At 38.2% G+C, this 23,443-nt stretch overlaps 1 protein-coding gene across 7 annotated transcripts in view; it reads right to left on the bottom strand.

Annotated features, from left to right (window-relative positions):
* Positions 1–23,443, bottom strand: part of Pdxdc1 (pyridoxal dependent decarboxylase domain containing 1) — a 71,035-nt gene that overhangs the window by 39,726 nt on the left and 7,866 nt on the right. For 5 of the 7 annotated variants that reach the window (XR_002476914.2, XM_060364228.1, XM_021650805.2 and 2 more), the window contains exons 2-8: positions 13,032–13,105; positions 12,447–12,512; positions 9,999–10,079; positions 7,780–7,926; positions 6,344–6,533; positions 3,861–3,929; positions 1,053–1,131 (exon numbers count right to left, since the gene is read on the bottom strand). Coding sequence is in view for 6 of the 7 variants with exons in the window: in XM_060364228.1 (XP_060220211.1) it covers positions 1,053–1,131; positions 3,861–3,929; positions 6,344–6,533; positions 7,780–7,926; positions 9,999–10,079; positions 12,447–12,512; positions 13,032–13,105 (706 nt within the window). In the remaining variant the exon portion in view is untranslated. The remainder of the gene's footprint in view (positions 1–1,052; positions 1,132–3,860; positions 3,930–6,343; positions 6,534–7,779; positions 7,927–9,998; positions 10,080–12,446; positions 12,513–13,031; positions 13,106–23,443) is intronic. The other 2 variants (XM_060364229.1, XM_021650806.2) reach the window with 1 other exon arrangement.

Raw genomic sequence — 23,443 nt, forward strand, 5'->3', positions numbered from 1 at the left:
AGAAATGACTTAAGTGACATCAAGTCTCTAACATATACGCCAAGTTTTAGTACATTTGGGTCTTCTTAAACTTCTTTCAAGATACTCTGTACTTTTCAGTGTATAGATATTACAGATATGTAAATTTATTAATTATTCTTAGAAATTTTTTATTAGCCTGTGTATAAATAAGCATGGCACTAATGTGGAAGTCAAAGGATAACTCTGTGGAGTTGATTGAACTCTGGTTGTCAGGTATACATCATCAGGCAGTAAGCAACTTTACCTGCTACACCAAATTGATGATCCATTATCATGCTTTTGTTTTGTATGATTTTTAGAGACAGGGTTTCTCTGTGTTGCTTTGGCTGTCCTAGAACTAGCTCTGCAGACCAGGCTGACCTTGAGTTCACAGAGATCTCCCTGCCTCTGCCTCCCAAGTAGATTAAAGGCATGTGCTACCACCACATGGCCCATTTTCATGCTTTTTGATGCTATTATGAAAGACCTTTTTAAATTCAATTTCTTATTTATTACATTTATTCTGTATGTGTGGGCACATATGCCACAGAATGCAATTGGAAGTCAGAGAACAACTTGTAGGATTCTGTTCTCTCTTTGCACCATGAGATGGAATGCAGATCATTCAATGTGGTGGCAAGCAGCTTTATCCACTGAGACATCATGCTCACCTTAAATTCGATTTTTAATTGTTAACTGCTAGACAGAAACCTTATTAGGTTCACAAATTAGTTTCAGGAGCGTTTCTTTAGTTTCCTTAAGAGTGCCTCACCTTGGGTTTGAGGCCAGCAAGTTAGAGGATACACAGAGAAACCCTGTTTTGAAAAACAAAACAAAAAAACAAAGAAACCAGAACCTCATCTTGATGGGACATGGTGTCTTACTTTTTAATATCAGTACTTAGGAGGCCAAGCCAAAAGGACTACTATGAATTCTAGGCCAGCCTGGCCTACAGAACTGAGACCCCATCTTGAAAACAACAACACAAACAAGACCCTGTTTTTCAGGCCAAGTATTTAGTGCCCTTATACATACTGGGTTATAATACCTACCAGCACTTGCAACAAGCAGTAAGGGCAGCCTTCCTCTTTCTATGTCATCTTTAATCAGTTTCTCGAGAAAGGCAACATCCTACGACCAACAAAATACAGAAATGTGAGCCAATCAGTATAAAAGGTATTCAATGAGAAATTACAACTCTGTTGTCGGGGGATATAATTATATGTTGTGCACCGTGTATATAATTATATGTTGATTTCTGTGCCCTGAGATCTGGTTACAGTCCAAATATCATTTCTATGAAGAATCTTCGGTTTCAAAGTTGTGTAAAAATTACATCTCACTTATCTCTGGTTAATAAAGAAGATGAAGAGCCAATGACTAGGCAGAGAAAACAGTAAGTGGACTTCCGTTAGCAGTCTGAGTCTCAGGTAGAAAGAAGAGGAGGAGAAAGAGAAGGCGGTGGCGGCATGAGGAGTTTGCCATGAGGAGACTAGAGCACAGATGTGCATGGGGGCCAAAGGTCTGCCTCAGGGTTGTCCCTCAAGAGCCACTTAGGGTTGAGACAGGGTCTCTCAAAACAGGCTTGCTGATAAGGCTAGGCTGGCTGAACAGCAAGGTCCATGGACTGACCTGACTTTAAAACCCCAGCAATGGGATACAAGCATAAGCCACTATGCCTGGCCTGACTTGTTTTTTGTTGTTGTTTTGAGACAGTATCTCACTATGTAACAATGGCTGGCCTGAAACTTGCTATGTAGACCAGGTTGGCTTTGAACTTATAGAGATCCACCTCCTCTGCTGCTCAAGCGCTGGAATTAAGAGTGCTAGGATTAAAGACATGTGCCACAGCACCCAGCTTAATTCCTTATTTTTAAAAACCATAACTATAATTTTAGTGATTTTTTAATGTGAGTTCTGGGGATTGAACTCAGATCCTTGGACCTTTTTTCTTGGGAATCAGTTTACCAACTGAGTCTTCTTCCCGGCCCACCCAACAGTCTCATGTAGCTAGGCTGGTCTTGAACTCCTGATTCTTTTGTTTCCACCTCCTGAGGGTATACACCATGTTTGGTTTTATGTGGTACCTAGGTTTGATCCAGAGATCTAAGCTAATGCCCGGTGAAAAAGTATTAATTCTAAAAGCACAGATGACTCAAAATTAGTAACTTAAACAGAATTTTCATGTTAGAATAACTATTTACTCTTAAATTTCAGACTTAAAACATTAAAATCTATTCAGTTTTATTAATATATGTAAGAAAATTATTTTAAAGCTATTGTATACTACTTGTATAAAATGCATAAGAAACACTCAAAAAACATTAGTTTTCTTATGATATAGAGGGAGTTCTGAACTCCCTCTTTTTTTTTTTTTTTTTTTGAGGCGGGGCCTCACTATATAGCCCTATTGGCCTGCTCTGTGGAAATTCACCTGCCTCAGCCTCCCTAGTACTATGAGTAAAGGTATGTGCCAGCACACCTAGCCTGAATTCCTTTTTTTGTTTGTTTGTTTTTCAAAGCAGGGTTTCTCTGTGTAGCCTTGGCTGTCCTAGACTCACTCGCTTTGTAGACCAGATTGACTTCGAACTCACAGAGAGCTACCTGCCTCTGCCTCCCTAAGTGCTAGTATTACAGGTGTTTGCCACCACACCTGAATGAATTCCTCATTTTAAAAGATTACACCTATAATATTAGTAAATGTTTGTTTGAAACACATTTACAACTTTTTCCAGAAGAAACTTTTACCTTTCTTTGATATCATTGAGCTATTTTTCTCCTATTTATTAAAATAAAGATTCCAAAGTATTCCTCCTATAGAAATTCCACAATATTCAAATAAAATGTTTATTCTCAACAAGTTTTGCTTTCCATAATTATAGATGACAAACTCAGTATTTCTTATGAACTAATTAGAAAAATTAACAAAGATTACTGGTAGTATATATATGTAAGACCAGTATTTCTAGTTTTAAACATTTGCAGTTAGCCCGGTAGTGGTGGCACATGCTTTTAATCCCAGTACTCAGGAGGCAGAGGCAGGTGGATCTCTGAGTTCTCTGCAGACCAAGGTCAGCCTGGTCTACATAGTGAGTTCCAGGACAGCCAAAGCTACAGAGAGACACCCTGTCTTGAAACCTCCCCCTGCCCAAAGCAAAACAAAACAAAATAAAAACAAAAATCAAACAAACAAAACATTTACATGTAAAGAAAATATGTTCTCATTTCCCCACACGTAGACAAGAAACTATTTTGAAAATAGAAATGCAGAATTGTGGAGTTTCTCTCTTCCCTTCTGCTGTCAGTATCAAGATGTTTATCTCTTGCATGTGTAAAAAATTGTCACAATCCAACTCTAAGATTACAATAAAAGACCTCATTTCAAAACCTGCCCATTCACATTACAGGAGGATCACAATTCTGAAGCCAGCCTGGGCATCCCAGGAAGATCTTGTCTTAACAAAGCAAAGAACAAAATAATATGCCCACTTATATGGTAGTGATAACTAGCTAAAACTCTTGAGCTTAAAGAACTTTCTCATGCTTAACTGGGATGCACAATGATTAAAGGGCTGGGGAGAGTACATACTCAGCATACAAGGGCCCCTAGCACCAAACAACACCCCTCCTACTACCCCAAAAGGAACACGTGATGGAGTAGTACAAGATTCCTTTATTGCTACACAGGCTGGCATTTATTTAAATACAAAAACATACACTACACCACAATGGGAGGACTGAAACAATAAATGGGTAAGCTAATAACTATCTGGAGGCCAGCAGACAGAAGCTTAGAAAAAGAAAGACATGGTTTCAAAATGCAACTCTATACTACCATCCAAACCAAAAAGAGAACTCACCATCTGATGCTGGGATCCAAACATAGTGTTACAGGGAACACGACACAAGCAGGGGAAGGGTAAGCCAAGCTGCAAGAAAAAAATACACTGTTCACTTATGACTCTGAGCAACAAAGACAAACCATGAAGTATTTAAAAACAGAAATCTTAATGGGGTATAATGGTATACGTCTATTATCTTATTATTGAGGCTGGAGGATCATATGTGTAAAGTCAGCCTGGGCCATACAGCGAGACCCCGCCTTTAAGATTAAAAAAAAAAAGTCTCCCATAAGACCTCAGGTTTTATAAATACATGTTAATAAATACATCTAGAAAGTTAAACTCTCACTCCCAAAAGGTGACTTAACTAATGATTTGTAAGAGGACACAATCTAAACCTCTCTAAATGATATTCTAGAATATGCCAAAAAACAGTCTTTTCCAAACAAAAAAAACTACTAAGCACACTGCATTCTAAGGTGAGGAGGGTAATCTGGGATTCTTCCTCACACCATTCATAGAACAGTATCTTACTTATGGGTTCTTCTACTCCTAAAAATAACAAATTTGGATTAGCAGAAGTATATTGTTTAAAAGAAGCAAAGTCAATGCCATGAAAGAAGAAAGTTGTCAAATTAATTTTATGTTCATAATGTTTAGATTCCAAACACAGGGAGTTTTTGTAGGTTTAAGAACTATAAATAGGTGCAGTATAAAATTTAAAATACAGTTCAGTGTTTCATTCACACATTACTTCTAGAAAAGACTTTTTGCAGTATCTTTTTCTTTGGCAGTGTCAAGAACTGAACCCAGGGCCATAAGGATGCTAGTCAAACTGCTCTTCTACTGAGCTATACCTCATCCCTTTCTTAAAGTACTGAAAAAAAAAGATACATCTCAAACACTTTTAAAAGTGTTTGAAAGTCTGGGTATGGTGCCAAAAGCCTAAAATCCTAGCACTTGGGAGGCTGAGGAAAGAGGATGGCCAGTTCAGAGCCATGCTGAGCTACAAAGTTATTTTAATACCAGCCTGGTCATACTCATGGTAAGACCTCATCTGAAAAATTAGTTGGCTATGGTGGCTCACATCTAGACAATCCTTTTGCCTATAGTTTCCAAGCTCTAAAATTGCTATACAACCACCAAGTCCAGTGAGACATTATTTCTAAATTCAATAACTTTATTTTGAGATATAGTAACACTATGCAGTCTAGGCTGGTAGAGTTTCTTTTCTTTTCTTTTTAACTTTTTTTAGGGGGCCAGGGAACGCACATATGCAATAGCAGTCAAAGGACAACTTTTGAGTCAATTCTCTCCTTTCCCTTTCTGAGGTAGCATCTCTTTTCTGTTTTGTGTCATGTTACAGACTCCAAGTTAACTGGTCTGTGAGACTCTGGCCAATTCTTCTGACTCCATATCCCATCTCATGCTGTGATTACAGAACATGCCAGTGTAGCAGGCTTTCTTACATAGGTTCTAGCGATCACACTCAGGTCATCCAGTTTATGTATCAAGTACTTTTACCCACTAACTCAACCTGCCAGCCCACAGTGCTGAACTGTTTGTATAATAACAAAAAAGCATATAAAATATCTTTTTTCAACATGACACCAACAGGAACTAAAGAAATGCACCTACATGCTTTAAATCTTTAAAAAACAGGCTCAGTGTTTATAAATACTTGGTGAGGATCTGGGTTTGGTTTCCAGTACCCACATCAGGTGGCTTACAAACACGTGCAACTTGGCTCCAGGCCTCCATAGACACCTGCACACACGTGGAAAATACTCACAGATATACATAAATAAATAAATAAATTTTTTTAAAAAATTTAAAAGATAAAGCACTGGGGCAGCAGGTGTTGCTCCATGTGTACAGCCCCTGCTTAGCATATGTGAAGCCTTGGGTTTGAGCTCTAGTAGTAGTACAACAAAAACCAACCACATGATACAGTTTCTTTAAAATATCTATCTTTGGGGGTTGGAGAGATGGGTTTGGTTCCTGACAGACATACTGAAATGTTCACAATCACCTATAATACTAATTCCAGAGCACATGACACCCTCTCCTGATCTCTGGGAACCTACATAAATGTGGTACAGATATAGCCATGCATGCAAACACAAATACACAAAAATAAAAACAAAATTGGGATTGGGGAAATGGCTCAGAGATAAAACACTTAATACATAGTGTAAAGACTATAGTTTGGATCCACATAAACCCTGTAAACGCCAGGTAAAAGTAGTCATCCATTTGTAATTCCAGTCCTGGAGGACAGAAACAGACAATCTGCAGAGTAAGCTCTAGGTTTGACTAAGAGACCCTGATTCAATGAACAGTATGAAAGAATATTGGAGGATGACTCCTGACATCAACCCTTGGCCTCCATGAACACATATGTCCCTACTGACACAGACATATAAACATATGCACACACATATACACATGAAACAAAAAGGAAGCTGTTAAAAACAATAACAACCTGTTTTTTACATTACCTGATTACAAAGGTATTGGCCCAGGCCAGGTCTAGCAGCAGCACTAAGATATATGACAGGCTTTTTGTTATATAACGCGTTGAATCCATCCACTACAAAGTCTTCATAGCGAGAATGAACGACAAGCCTACAGATCTTAGTAAGTCCTTCCCTCTCTTCCTCATGGAAATAAGCACATCCATTTTCATACCTATTAAGAGATCTTGTATGTTATTGTACTCTTTTAATTTTTAAAAAGATTTTATGTGTTTGCCTGTACGTATGTATGTGCACCACACATGTGCAGTACCCAAAGTGGTCAGAAGAGTCATCAGATCTCCAAAACTGAAGTTACAGATTGTTGTGAACAGTCATAAGGGTCCTAGGAATAAAATCTAGGTTTTCTAGAAAAGCAGCCAGTGCTCTTAACTGATCAGCTACCTCTCCAGATACATATTAATGTACTACTAGTTAATTATGCTTTTTTTCTGTAGTACAATATCATGAAAACAATTCTTTTCTCAGACACTAGATCAGGCAGAGAGAGGACAGACACAGTGAGGATCCCCCTTCATTTTCAAGGGATGGCTATTCACTGCAGGTGTGGGTTATGAAGGGAAGAAGCAAAGACCCAGCGTCCACACCTAACTTTAGAAACAGAATGAACAGAAACGATGGAAACAAAGACTCGAAGTGCAGAAATAAAAAGTCTGAAGACAGTGGTTCTTTCTTGTGCCACATGAAGGCTACAGGCCAAAATGGTTGTTAGGAGTTTCAGCACTAAGACATCCAAAATAAATGAAGCATTAATGTGCTTATTTAATCCTCAAACAAAATAGCTGTCTATATTCTCCCTACTTAATAGAGGATAATAACTAGGCTTGGAGAGGTTAAACCACCTCTCCAAGGAAGAATCAAATCCATATGGAGCAACATAAAAACATTCTTCACAACCCACATCTGATTCTGATTCATCTTTACCAGGAATTAAAAACATGTAAGAGTAGCTGAAAAGGTGGCTGGTCAATTAAGAGCACTATATGCTCTACCAGAGAAACTGGGCTTGGTTCCCAGCACCCACGTAGCAACTCTTAACTATCTGAAAATCTAGCTTCAGAAGATCTGATGGCCTCTTTTGGCCTCTTTGGTACTATACACATGTGGTACATCTCCATACATGCAGTCAAGATACTTATATAATTTAAAAGAAAAGTAGAGCTGGGTATAGTGCATGCCTTTAATCCTAGCACTTGAGAGGAAGAGTCAGGCAGATCTCTGTCATTTGAGGACAGCCTGATCTACATAGCAAGTTCCAGGATTGACAGGCTACACAGAGACTCTGTCAAAAACAAGTAAGTAAACCGAAAATCAATCAAACAAACAAAACATCTCTCATAATGTCTTTACCAGTAAATAAATGAATTCTTAAAAAACAACCTGGCTTATAATGTCTTTACCTGAAAATCCGGCGTAGCCATAAGGTAGTGTCTGAAAGTATCCTGGTTGTAAGTTTTCTCAGCTTTTCTTTATCCAGAGTTGAAATATAAGCACCCAGACTATGACCCAACAAAGCCATGTGACCTTGTTCTCCAATATTCTGGATTCTGTTAATCAAAATTTATTAGAGTATTAAAATCTGATTATTGCCAAAGCATAGAAAAAGAAATACATTTTTAGAAGTGTTTCATAGAAATTTGGCAGATTTTCAACTTACTTCATGTCCTACAGGGAAATTCAGAAAAAAATGTCTATGAGATGCTGAAAGTTTGGGAAGAAAAATACTTTTAAAATTGGGTCCTAAAAGATAAATATCTTTACTGACAATGCAAATGGTTCTTAATTTAAAAAAAAAAAATTTTTTAAAGATGGTTCTAAATTAAAAAAAAAAAAAGGCTTAGAGCTATGGAGGAGGTATGGAGAGATGGCTCAGAAGTTTTAGAGCACTAGCTACTCTTGAATAAGACCCAGTTCTGTTCCCAGCACCTGTCCCAAGGGCTGACACACACTTCAGGCCTCTTCAGGTACTAGGCACACAAGTGGTGCACACATACATGAAGGCAAGACACCCATATACATAAAATAATAATGATAATCATGATGAACTGCAGAGGAAAGGTAATATAGCTCAGTTGTAGGGTGCCAGCTTCCATGGACACCCACAGATATATAGCATACACTTACACAGACACATATAAATGAATAATTTTTTAAGTCTTTTTAAAAAAAAGTCTTTTTTTAAACATCTTTTTAAAAAGGTACTAAGACTTGAACATGAGACCGTGCCCATGTGAGGCAAGTATTCTACCATTGAGCTACACCCCCAGTATCAAGTCTTAAAACATACAAAAAGACATGATCTAGTTCATAAGAAAAATATGATACTGAAATATCTCACTTTATATTTGTCACTCACCACTTATCAAAGATCTTTAAGTTTGATAATACCATTGTAGAAAGGTGGGGAAAGTATTCTTACACACTCCCTGTGAGCTTATGGACTGGCTTATCTCCTAGAAGCAATATTTGGCTCTAGTGAAATTTCAAATGCATGCATGCACTATCTGACCCAGCATCCTATTTCTATGATTTATTTCCCAAACACACTTGCCCCTGCAAGAAATAACATGCTTAAAGTTACTGGCTGCAGCAATGTTTCTATCAGTAAAACAGGAACATGAAATAAAATTCTATTTATAAAATTCTATTTATTTACTCAAAGTAAAATAAAGTTGCTCTTAACAAAGAGAAAGTTCCTTGTGTGCCAAGCAATGAGCTCTTAAGGCCTAAGTGAAAAACGCCAGGGTGTATAGTATTTAAGTACTGGAGAGGGTATATATAGATGTATACACAAACACATAAAATATCTGTGGGAGAATAATAAACTGGTCATTGTCTATGATCACAAAAGAGAACCAGGTAGGGTGTGTGTTTCAGTACTGGGAATTAACCTCAGGACACATACAGGCTGACACAGCCTAGAAAACTATTTTTGTATACCCTTTCTTTTCAATTTTACTCTACTTTGCTTTTGTCTTGCTTTGTAGCCCTATGCTGGCTTCAAACTTGTGATCCCCTTGCTTTGGCCTCCAGAATGCTAGGATTACAGGTGTGTACCATCATGCCCGGTTTATCTTCTGTCTTTTGAACAAGGAAAATATATTACTGACAGCAAAAAAATTGACAAAATGAAGACATATTAATTTAAATACACTAGATGAATAAATAAAAAAATGTGATTTGCAAACAATAAAGGCTTCCATTAATCAATTTAACTGTGGTTCATAGTAAGCTAAAGCAAAAATTAGAAAAGCACAAAGCACTTCAGTCCTTCTAATGGCTCTTCATAAGACCTAATAACATAAAAATGCCAGGATCTACTTTCAGAATATAAAAATAAAAATATAACTTTTAATGAAATTAATTACACTTAAATTTCTTCCTTGAGAAACTCCTGATAAGAGAGTCAAGAACAGACTTTCTTTTTTGTTTTGTTTTGTTTTTCAAGACAGGGTTTCTCTATGTAGCCCTGGCTGTTCTGGAATTCTCTCTGTAGCTGGCCTCAAACTCAGATATCCACCTGCATCTACCTCCATAGTGCTGGGATTAAAGGCCTGTGCCACCACGACCAGACCAAGAACAGACATTCAAAGGCAAGCTGTCAACACTCCTTCATTACCGGGTGCTCTGGGGCTCCTCATCTTCATCTCCATGCATCAGATTTTGAACTAACTGGAGAATGCTCACCATATCTTGTCCACTGCAGAACAAAAAGTGTTAGGAGGGTGGAAAGAACATAGAACCCCCCTCCCCTCCATTTCCCAACTGTTTCTCTTATTCAAACTAACTTGAAGGGTTTTTGTTGTTGCTGTTTTCCTTTTTAAACATTTGTTATCTAGCTACAAGACAAAGAATGTTAGAAAGTTTATTTTTTAAAACCTTCAAATTATTTAACTTTACTTATGATTCTTTGACCAAAATATAAGTTTGATTTTTGGAAATATTTCCAGTCTTGCTCTAGTTTATTTCTATAATAGATCCTTTCATTCTTGAATAGCAGAGAATTTAATAAGTATGTTTTAAGAGTCAGTCTTTGTAAGAATGTGAGAAGGTCATGAAACCAACTAAATTCTTTAATGATACAGGTGTATCTATCTTGTTTTCTCCCTGGGGAGTCTTGTTCACTTGAATCACAGCCTTAAACATGTAATTTATTTCTAACTCTTATCCAAGTTGGAAATTTGAGATTTGCTTAAAGGACAAATAGACTGACTTCTACACAAGATACACTATTAACTGCTCATTATATGAGATGGAAACAGAAGAAAAATGTCAATGACTAAAGCAGTATGAAACAGCAAGGCAATTTGTAGTGCAGAAGATGTAAAATCACTCTATGAATAAGAATATTACTGGCTGGGTGGTGGAGGTACACACCTTTAATCCAGCACCCAGGAGGCAGAGGCAAGTGGATCTCTGAGTTTGAGGCCAGCCTGGCCTACAGAGTGAATTCCAGGACAGCCAGAGGTATACAGAGAAACATCATCTCAAAAAAACCGAACAAACCAAGAAAATTACTTATAAAAATTTTCTCTTAAAAATAAAAGAAGCACTGAAGAGATATAATGGGGAGCAGTAGAGAACTTGTCCAGCATGGTGTCCAAGAACCACAGAAATAGTAGTAAAAAATAAAAGTACTATCAAAATAATACTCCAAACTCATCACCCCCAAGGCACTCATCTCCTAATGAACTGCTGTGATCCTTTAAAACTGCAAGAGAGGAGGGCGGGGAAGAAAGCTGAAGCTCACTTGGATACTATCCTTGTGTCTTTGAGAGATCCAAGTGGCTGAGCCCATGCATTATAGAATGGGGAAGAGATAATCTGACAGTGCCTATGAAGCACTTACTAGCCTCATATATTTAGACATTAGTATTACTAAATATAAATACTCCTGGGCCACTGTTACAATGTTTTTAATGTGCTGCCATTTTGAAAACTTCAGATGTTTTTGGGAGGTCTAGAGATACTTTTGTGTAATTAAGACAATAAACAATCCTTGTTCCTTCATATCTGGAATAGGAAACAGGATCTGCTTCCTATTCTGAGTGGTAGAAAGCACTACAGGACTTCAAACCAGCAGGATTTATGCTACAAGCAGGAAGGACTAAAAACATTAGTATGTGGGTGTGTTAGGTATAATATTTACTGTATGGTGTGATACTTCCTCAATCCTTTTCTTTTGTAATCTTGTGCAATTTATCTTCAGGTCAAAGAACAATTTAAGGGAGTTGTACTGTTGACCTAAGTGCAGTTTCCTGGTTATAAAAAAATTGTCTCAAGGAAGTTGAGCTGGGACTTTAATTACTAGCACTCTATGAAAATGACAGCCAGCTACTTCTTTTCACTACTAGTTCAGACTACAATGACTTGATAAACTTGCTTTAGCTGCAAACAAATTAATCATTTCAGCAATGATTTAAAGCTGACATTCCCCCCTCTCGTTCACTGTATTATTAATTTTTGTTGTTGTTTGTTCTTTTGTTTTTTGAGACAGGGTCTATGTAGCCCTAGCTGTCCCAGAACTCCCTATGGAGACAAGGCTGGCTTTGAACTCAGACATCTGCCTGCCTCTGTCTCCTGGGTGCTGGGATTAAAGGTATATACCACTGTGCCCTGTTCAATTACTATATTATAAAAATTATTAACTGTACTAAATTAAAATAGTTCTCACAATAAAACTCTGTCTACAAGAGAGATTACCAGTTTCAAGAATGAATTAGCTTGCTATCCCAGTTATAATTAAGAATTTATTAATGGCTTTTGATCATGGATTATAGTTCTGAAAAGGGACCAGGTATGGTGGGACATGCCTGTAATCTAGTACTCAGAGGTTGAGTCCAGACAATTGCCACCAGTTGAAGGCAAGCCAACAATGTTCTGGGATAGAAAGAAGCAAGTAAGTTCACCATTATCACCAACGAGAAAGTTTTCTAACATTCTGAGCAACTACTTAAATTATCTTGGTACTCATTCAAAGTAAACATGCAAGCAAATAATGGTAAAATTTTGGGTTAAGAAATATTTTATATCCTAACTAAAGGTACTGATCCTTATTGCCACCTACCTGCCTTGAAGTGGCCCTGGAATGTCCTCTGATATTGGCTTCTTTCCATTTTCCTCCTCTATTCTTCTGGTTTAAAAGAAAGAAAAAGTTGACTATATGTTTTCACCAACCAACTTTCTAACATATGAACATGCCAACATATTACGTTACCTAGAACATCCAGTGACTGGTGCAAGATTTCAAACACATTTATCTCAAGACCCCAGATATACTTGAGAGTTTCAGAAAAAGATATATATATATATATATATATATATATATATAATAAAATAAAATAAAATAAAAAAACACTTCAACCAACTGCTTGGTCGGTTGCTACCTCATGTGACTGAACCTACACTAAGAAGTATTTAAATATTCAAATCAACATATTCCATAAATAAAATTCTAAAGTGGCAGAACTGAAAGGCCCTTCCCAAAATTTCAAAACCCCGTCACTGCAAAGCACTCAATACCTAGCTTTAAAGCCAATGGAAGCTGACATCCTAGAGATGGAAGGCATCTGAAACAGGAAGGAACCAGAACCACCAGATTTAAAATATGCTGGACACACTCAACAGGGTAGCCTCTACCCTACGTGCTCACCTCTGGCTGGTCTCTAGCATCCGCATTGCCTCTTTCAAGTTTTTTCCCATTTCAGCTAATGTAGGGTCTGTTATCTAAAAAATAAATCAAAAAAGGTAAAAATTTAACATTCCTCAATTACAATTTTTTATTTATTCTAAAATATAATCTTGCTCTGTTGCCTAGGCCAGCCTAGGACTCACTGCAATTTTCCTTCAGCAGCCTCTTTAGTGTTGGGATTATAGACATAACCTACCACATCTGCTTTGGCCTATTACCTCTGTTACATAATTCATTCAGAAAAATCAAATGCAAGTCCACTTCTCTTGGATTTACTATAAAAATGCACAGATTTACTGTAACTTATAAAAGTATAGCATACAAAGTAAAAATCCCCTGTTGGGGTGCGCTGTGTGAAGGTTTGTCTCTCTATTTTCAATTGTTAATTCTGTACCAGCAGAGAGCTAAATACTAGCTGGATCTTGGTATTATTATTTCTATGGTTCATCACCAGCCTTGTATTTTGTAAATATCTATCCTTCCTCTCTTGTCTATTGACTGTAATAAAGACTTGATGGCAGGAAGTAGAAGGTGAATCTTCTGGACAGAGAGGGGGACTCTGAGAGAAGAAATCAGAGGTGCAGGAGATTTGTGAGCAGACTACGGGGTGAAGAGAGACCAGAGATGGGCAGAGAGGTAAGCCTGGCCACGTGGCTGGACACAGTGCCAGGATAGGTCAGGGAGACTGCCCATCAAAAGGCCTAAGCTTTCAAACATTAGAAAGGCTCAGTGTCATCATCTGCATTGCTGGTGGGTCCGATTGCCCCACTATAGTCCTCCAGCCCTAACCTTTAATGGAACCCATTTTCATCTTACATATACCTCTGTAGCTTGCTGTTCGGCATTTTTGTTTGTTCCCTTCTGTTACTTTCAAATTGCACTGCCATATGTGTACATATATCTCCCTCCAAAAAGAAATAAAAGTATTTTTAATTCCTAAAAAGTTTACATTTATTTTAATTGTGCCTTATTTATGGCAATTAAAATTTTTAAATTAAAATACAAATTTACAGTAAGTATAGCCCCAGTCAACATGCCCACTTCATTTTTCTAGTGACTATACCTGATTGCATTTGATAGATATACCACACATAATTTACTCACCTAGTCCTAAATTAAGACCCTGACATTTTTCCAGTTTTCTATTTTAAGAACAAAAAACAAATACAGTAGATTGCTACTCGTTTTTATCATTGCAGTAGGCTAAAAATATTACCTATTCCTTTCCTATAAGATCCTGGGACCTGTGAATGTTATATTATATGGAAAAGTCTTTGTTTTGTTTTTTTGTTTTGTTGTTGTTTTTTGAGACAAGGTTTCTCTGTGTAGCCCTGGCCCGGCACAACCAGGATGGCCTTGAACTCAGAGATCCATCGGCCTCTGCCTCCCAGGTGCTGGAAACAAAGGCACTGGAAACACCACTACCCAGCTGACAAAGTCTTCGCAAATGTGATTGAGTTAAAGATCTTGAGATGGTTAGATAACCTTTATTGTTTTGATGAATACAAAATGTAATGAAATATATCTTAATTTTTAAAAAGATTAGTTAAAAATGACGTGGTCACAAGCTGAAGAATGTCAACACCCATTATAAACTAGAATTAGAATGTCCCCTCTGGTAATCTTATATAGACCACAGATAGGAATTTCAAACTTCTGGTCCACAAATCTTGAACTCAAAATCAGTTTCTCTCTTTTTCTTCCTCCCTCTCTCCTTCCTTCCCTCTACCACCCTGATATTGGGGGAAGATAGTTCCTTCTTTCTGCATTACCCAGACTGGCATCACAACTTTCAATCTTGCCCCAGCCCCTCAAAGTACCTGGGATACAGGCATGCACCACCATGTCCAGCTTCACTTCTGTGTATATTACACTGCTGAGTTTGTGATTTGCTCCAGCAGCCAGAGGAAACTAATCTGCCCATAAACCTAAAGATGATAGTTCTGTCTGGTAAAAGCTGGTCTAAGTGATGGGAGTGGGAAGACGAGCAACAGTCAGAGGGCAGTTCTGTTTGTTCCCTTCTGTTCCTCTTAAATTGCACTGCCACTTATCACCCTCCAAAAATTAAAAGTATTTTTAATTCCTAAAAAGTTTACATTTATTTTAATTATGCCATATTTATGGATAAATTAATACAACTACATCATTTTACCATTCTCTCTAATTCCCCCATGTGCCCCTCCCACTTCTTCCTATTCCCTTAAATTCAAGACCTCTTATTCTTTACTTATTATTGTTACATATATTTTTTCAAGTAAGTATATAAGCTTAATCTGCTGAATTTATGATTTACTGTATTACTTAGGTATGTGAGTGTATACATATATATGTATATAGGTGCCCAGAATCCAGTATAGGAAATTAGATTCCTCAGAGCTAGAGTTAAAGATAGCTGAGGGTGCTGGAAACTGAACTCAGGTCTTCTTTCCAGCCCCAAATTATTAATTCATGTAGAATTAAAGCATACATAAGGGCCTGTGAGATGGCTTAGCAGTTAAAAGTACTTTCTACCAAAGCTCATGACTTAAATTTGATCTCTAACCTACATGATGACAGAAAAGAGCTAACCTAAGTTGTCTTCATATATACACACGGGGTGGGGGGGATAAATAAATAATAACCCCCCCACATTTCTCTTTCTTTTTAAATCCATAGTAATTTTTAGAGAAAAAAATCTTGCTGCCTCAACTATACAGTATGTGTTGTTTTGTAATTACAGAAACTCCATCAATGCAGTCCTTGAAGGACCTGAATTTCTCTTCATACTGCTTACTGTAACCTACTCACATCTACAGCAACTCTGCAGTGCTATTACATTTAGTAGCTTCAATTACCTCCTCAACTCTATCAAGAAGGTCTACTCAGTTTATTAATATCAGAAACATAAAATGTTTAATTTTGTATAAGACCTTAGGAATTCAGTTCAGAGTTCTTGTAAGCCTTACAACAAATGGGAAGGGGGGCAGGAAAGCTGAGACAGAAGGATCTCTTCAAGTTTGAGGACAGCTTGAGCTATGAAGTGAGACACCATCTTAAACAACTAATCAGTCTGAAGAGATGGTTCAGTAGCTAACACACTTGCATAGCAAATGTGAAGACTCAAGTGTGAATTCCTAGAACCCATAAAAAGCCAGACATAGTCGTGAATCTGTAATCCCCCTGTTCCTACAGCAGGATCTTGGGAGGTAGAAAAAGAAAAATATCCAGAAGTTTACAGGTCAGCTGGCCTAGCGTATCTACAAGAAACAACTAAGGGACTTTGTCTCAAACAAATGGAAAATGAAGACCAACACCTAAGTTGTCCTCTGATCTCACATGCACACACCTGTACTCACACACATCTCTGTATCACATATTGATACACACACACACACACACACACACACATAAAACTAATTTCCCAAGAACTATAGGAAGAATTAAGTAAAGCTGGGGCTTCCAGTGCCTTAAAACCCATTAGGTAAATCAGCTTTGGTTTACACAAAGGATCTTAAGTAAAGTTTCATTCATAAAATTGCATTAAAAAAGTATATCATGAAAATATCTGATTCTAGCTTAACATTTTAGAGGTAAAGAAATTAAGCTTTGGAGATGTAATCTGCTGAAGACAAATAAATCCCTGAGTTCCTTATTCCCTTTTCTGGACTTTATTATACATGCTGGCTTCTAAGAAGGTTTACAAAGTAATCCTATAGTCATATGTTTTAATTTATTATTATTATTATTTCTATTTCCTTCTTTTCTTTTTTGAGATAGGATGTCATTATGTCACCAAGGCTGGACTGGAACTTACTATGGAGACCAGGCTAGCCTCAAACTCAGAAATCTGCTTGCCTCTACTTCTGAGTGCTAGGATTAAGCCATGCCAGGTTATCTGTTTTTAATGTTTAAATATAATTTTAAAATATTTTCAAACAGATGTTTTAAATAAAATTCACACCTTTAATGTAACTATGAAATGGGTTAGATTTAAAAGGATCTCCATGGTCTGATTATGAGTCGGAAGTGGAAAAGATAAGATTCAAGAGCATTTATCTTAACTCCTAAGTCTGCCAGTTTTGTTCCTTATCACTCTCATCTCTCATAGCCCAATGAAAAGATCATCATTTTGCTTGATGACTCACATCTTCATGTTACAAACACTTTGCTTGGTTTGAATACCTTCGCATCTTTAAATTACAAGTCAAGACTTCTTTTTTAGAATGTACATTTATATGTGTATAAGCATGTTTGCATGTACACATGGAGGCCAGAGGAGGTTGGAACATAGGTCTCCCTCTCTTTTGTCAACTCCTCTGGAGCTGGAGTTAAAGGCAGTTGTGAGTTGTCTGACAGGATTCTAGCAAACAAACTGTGGTCTTTGAAAGCAACAAGTGCTTCTGACTGATGAACCACATCCTCTCTCCAGTCCCACCATCAATATTTCTACGAAACTTTTTGGATAAAAATCACTTCCTTCCACATCCCCTTTAACAACAGTTTCTTCTTTTCTTCTCCTCCTCCTCAATTTTTTTTCCTTTTGTTTTTCCATTGAGATGGAGTTATACCCTATATGTCCCAGGATGGCCTAAAACCTATGTAACCTATCACCACTTTTTCTAAACCCAGTCTACACTCACTGAGAAAAACAACAAAAGATAGAATTCATGGGGTTGATAGAACAGAACTTTTAAAACTGAGGCCATTCTGACATTCAGCTGCTGGTCTTCAGGATTCTTCACTTCCTTCACTGAGAATCATTTTCACAGATGCTCCTTCCACTAGTCATAGCATGAGCTGCCTGAATGCAAGGATGCAGACTCCTACTAGTTCTTACTGCCCTCATTTGATCAAGAGTTTAAAGTCAGATAACTTTCAGCACTGGACATCAGCCTCCATTCTCTCTATAATGTGCAACACAATAATTTTTTCCTATTGCATTGTAACAAGTCTTTTTAGTTAAACAGTAAACAAAAAGCCATAATCAGTGAGATGGTTCAGCATGTACCAAGTCTGACAGCCTGAGTTCAAGTTCAGGGATTCACATTGTGGAAGAAAACTATTACACCTAATTCACATTCTGACCTCACATACGCATCATGGCACATGACTCCCTGTCTTTTGTCTGGTTTGTTTATTTAAGGCAGAGTCTTGTGAAGCCCAGATTCATTCCTTTATTTGAGACAGAGTCTTGTGAAGCCTAGACTGGCCTTGAATTATGTAGCTAAAAAGGACATGAACTTGTATGTATGTGTATGCACGTTGGTGTCTATGTACAAGAGTGTAAAAGAGACTACACATCAACATAAAGTGTCTTCCACTATTATCCTTTGAGTAAGATGAACTCAGAGCTCATCGATAGGCTAGAATAGCTAGTCAGACTAGACTTGCTGGTCAGCAAGCTCTGGGGATCTGCCTGTCTCTTTTCCCACAATGCTATGGTTAGGATATGTGTGGCCACATCTTTTTTTTTTTTATTTAAAAAATTTTTAATATTAATTACAGTTTATTTGCTTTGTACCCCAGCTGTAGCCCCCTCCTCTTTCTTTTTTTTTTTTTTTTTTTTTTTTAATGTAGGTACCAAGAATCCTAACTCAGGTTCTTATATTTACCTAACAGGCACTTTACTGCCTGAGCAAACTCCTTGAACTTTAGCCCGTAACCTTGAACTTCTAAACCTCTACTTGCCAAGTGCTGAAATCACAGTCATGTGTTAACATGCCTGACTTATTTATAGAGTCCCTTAAAAAACTAAAAATCACGCCAAAAGAAATTTCTATCAAGAACAGCCACTATTTTTTATTCCTATTTCATATATTGCTGTTATATTGCTAGATATTTAAACTATGTATTTATACAAAGGCTAAGCAAAAACCACACACAAACCTGCATGAATAAAGAATTAAATTGAAACCAAGTGTGGTGGTGAATAATCCCTTGGGAAATAGAGGAAGAAGGAACAAGTGTTCAAAGCCAGTATCATCTACCAATGGAGTTTCAAGTCAGCCTGGTCTATATGAGACCTTCAACTCAAAACACAACAAAAAGAATGCATTTGAGTTAGATGTTGTGGGTTATGCCTGTAATTCCAACACTTAAAGAGGCTGAGGCAGAACTCAACTGCTACAAATTCCATGGGTTTGATCCCCAGCACTGTGGAAACTGGGTAAAGTACCACATATCTGTGATCTCAGTACTTGGGAGATAAAGGCAGTGGGTTAAAAGTTTAAAGGCATACTCGGCCACACAACTGAGTTTGAGGCCAGCATGAACTATATCACATCCTACGAGAAGTGCAGGGATAAAGATGGAACGAAGATTGGAACAAAGATTGAGGGAATGTCCAACCAATAAGTTGCTTAACCTGAGACCTACCTTATGGTAGAGAGCCAGCCCCTGACACTATTAATAATGCTCTGCTATGCTTGCAGACAGGAGCCTAATTTGACTGTAGTCTGGAAGGCTCCAGATAGCAGCAGATTGGGACACATGCTGGGACTAACAGTCAAGATTGGAATGGAGCTCTGGGGATTCTGTGGAAGTGTTGGGGGAAAGATGGAAGGATCTGGAGGGGACAGGAACCTCACAAGAAGACCAACAGAGACAACTAACCAAGACCCATGAGGGTTTACAGAGACTCAGACATCAACTAAGGAGCACACATGGTCTGGACCTAGGTCCCCTGCCCATATGTGGCCAGTGGGCAGTGTGGTCTTCATGTGGGTCACCTGGTGAGTAGAAGGGGGGCGCTGTTTCTAACTTGGACTCTATTGCCTGCTTTTGGATCACTTACCCCTGGCAAGGTTGCTTTGTCTGGTCTCAGGTGATGAAGATATGCTCAGTCCTGATGTGACTTGATATGCTGGAGAGGATTGTAAGGGGTGAGGGGCTCCCTTTTTCTGGTAGGAAAGGAAGAGGAAAAGGTGGAAGGAGGAGAAGGAGGCAATTGGGAGAAGAGAAGGGAGTAGGCAGGGTAATGTTTGGATCAGGTTTTGGGGGTGGACTGTTGTTCCATTCCTTCTATTAGTCCTACCTGGCTAGAAGTTGGTCACTTCAGTCTTTATTTCCCCAGCCTCCCTCCCCCCAACCAATTAGAAGTCTTAGATAGAATTACACTTATATCCTCCCATTAGCCTACCCTGTTGCAAGGCCTCCAGCTTGACAAAGAGATGCCCCACCCCCTCAGTGTACCTTTCTGTTCCCCGCTCTCTCACCAACTACCCCACATCTGTTCCCAACCCTTGTTTTTCCTGCTCAGTTCCCTCTCTTCATCTACTTCTGCTGTCTATTCTATTTTCCCTTCTGAGTGACATTACAGCATCCTCCCTTGGGCCCTTCTTGTTACTTAGCTTTTTTGGTTACCCTGTAATATAGGTCCAGTGTCTCCTTATAAGCAAATACATACCGAAGGCACCTTTCTGAATCTTCTTATAAAAACACTGATTTCAGTGATACAACTAAATACATGTAAACTTCAGAATGCATACTATGTTTAATAACTTAATATACTAAAGTGGAAAATACATACTTCATTTCTCATACACTATCAATAAAACTTCATGATCAAAAGACAAAAAAAAATCACATCCTGTCTAAACAAACACACAATAACAAAAACCCAAAACAAACATCAGAAATGTGCAAAGCCTATTTTTAGAAGGGAACTGTTTTATGATAGAAGGGGGAAATAAAAGTGATATTAAGGATAACAATATTTTCTATGGCTTATACTTGTGGAAAAGTTCATAATCTCATGTGTACACCAAGTAGGATGATTCTTAATATTTACTGAATTGCTCACAATCATCAGGCATTATACACTCTACCTCCTACTAACATTTAAAACCGCCATTATTACTTTAGAACCAGTGTTCTTAACCATGAGGCAATACTGCTTGTTACTACTATCAGACCATGAAATAACTCACATTCTGAGAAAAGGCCAAACTCCAAAATCAAATAACTAAAATTTACTTTTAATGATTTGGGGGGGGGGGGGTTCTCTTTACATAGTCCTATCTGTCCTGTAACATTCAGTCCAAACTGGCCTCAAACTCACAGAGATCTTCCTGGCTCTGTCACCTGAGATTAAAAGTGTGTGCCATGCCCAGCTCATGATCATTTATTTTTTTATATTTAGTTTTTTATTTTTTTGGTGTTTCAAGGCAGGGTTTCTCTGTGTAGCCTTGACTGTCCTGGACTCTGTAGATCAGGCTGGACTTGACCTCATTGAGATCTTCCTGCCTCTGCCTCCCCGATTGTCTTTTTTAATCTTGTTTTCACTCAGAAAAAAAAAAAAAAGTATCAGTGACCTTCCATTCAGGGAAAATTTGCATTCTACAATGTTACAACTACATGACAAGTTTTTCTGACAGGATTGGAACAAGTCTTTAGTTAAGAAAAAATAAAACAGCCAGTGAAATGGTAAAGGCCATTTGCCACCAAGCCTGTGGCAAGAGACTGACACAGGGGCACTATAAGAGTATTAATAATTAAACCAGGACAAAAGGTGTAATCTGGAATAGTGCTAGGCAAACCAGGATGTAGTTACCCTACCCCTAACTAAATGTTTACTTCAGATCTTAAACCTTACTCCTTTAGCAAAGGCCAGGGAAATTTACAGAGTGGTAGTGGTAATTTATGAGCTATAAGGGAAATGAAAGGGTATACACCAGAAGGCAGCACACCTACCATGAAGGTGTCACCATGTTCTCACAAATTCCACAAAATATTTACTTTTCTGCCTTCAACTTCCTTTATTTAAATCCTAGAAAAGGGCCTGTGAAATGGTTCAGTAGACAAGTGTTTGCCACTTGATGATGTGGCCTGAGTTCCATGTAAAGGTGGAAGGAGAGAATCAACTCCACAAAGGTGTCCTCAAATCCATTCACATACTGTGGCATGAGTCTTCACCTATGCATATTACACAAATAACTTAAAAATAAATAAATCTGAGTAAAATAACCTCATTAAACGCCTGTGATCTACATGTAACATGAAGACAGAAGGGGTAATAAAGGAGGAAAAAAAGGGGCCCAGCAAGTGAGGGGTAGGGAACAGATGGGAGGACAAGTGGGTAAGGAAAAAGTTAGAACAAATAATGATCAATATGAATGAAAAGGACACAATGAGCTGGGTGGTAATGGCACACACCTTTAACCCCAGAGCTGGTTTTGGGACAGCAAAGGATACAGAAAGAAACTCTGTCTCGAAAAACCAAAGGAAAGGGGTAAGGGCTGTCATAATGTGCACCTTGTGAGTGCAGGTGCCTATGGAGGTCAGAAGGTGTTGGAACCTCTGGAAACGGAGTTACAGCCAGCTGGGAGCAGCCAGGGGGTGGTGGAAATGGAATCTAGATCCTCTGCAAGGGCAGCAAGTGTTTTTAACTGCTGAACCATCTCCTCAGCTTCTATCTATGCTTACTTTTAAAAAGATAAATAAAAAAATCAGGACTTGTGATGGGGTACATCTATGATCTAGGGACTTAGAAGGCTGATATAGGAGGATTAGGAGGAGTTCAAGGCCAATCCCTCCTGGGCTTTTATGAAACCTTGACTCGAAATTATAAACAGGACTATTGAGATGGCTGAATGGGTCAAGGTGCCTGATGCCATGCATGGGTGATGACCCAAGTTTGAGCCTCAGAACCCACACTGTGGAAAGAGAGGATCACCTCCCACAAGTTATCCTGTAACCTCCACAGTCATGCCATGCACAACCCCTATTAGAAACTTAAAACAAATAAACCCACCCACAACTTTTTCTATGTGTCTGTCAGGACATGAAGACATACTATAATTAATCATTCATAAAACATAATTTCCAAGTTCAAAGGGATATATAGTTATTGACAAAGTGTAACTACTAGTATTTAACCTTGCAAATTCATGAGCAGGCAGAGAAGAATGTAAAAGAGCAAGAACATGCAACAGAGTGATAAAAATATTTAAAGATAAACAATGATATTAATGGAGAGACAAGAAAGGCACTGTGGTGGTTTGAGTGAGATGTCCCCACAGTCCTCAGTTGATAGCTCTACTGGGGAGTCCATGAGGAGGTATGGCCTTTCTGGAGGAATCATGCACTGGGGACAAGATCTGAGATTTTAGAGTCTCCTGCCCCCAACCCCATACCCCATGACATGCCCACCTGGCTCTATGTTTCCTGTTTGTGGTCTAAGATGTGGACTCTCTGCTTCCAGCTCCCGCTGCTATGTCTGCTGCCTGCTGTCCCTATCATTATGTGTCCTAACCCTCTAGAACTGTAAGCCCCAAATAAACCAAGTTGTCTTGGTCATGGTGTTTTATCACAGCAACAGAAAAAGTAACTAATACAAAATCCATCAGAGATACACAGAAACTGATAAATCCAAGTCTAAATTTAAAAATTCTCCA

Source organism: Meriones unguiculatus, chromosome 11 (genome assembly GCF_030254825.1).
Source record: "Meriones unguiculatus strain TT.TT164.6M chromosome 11, Bangor_MerUng_6.1, whole genome shotgun sequence".
Taxonomy (NCBI): Eukaryota; Metazoa; Chordata; class Mammalia; order Rodentia; family Muridae; genus Meriones; species Meriones unguiculatus.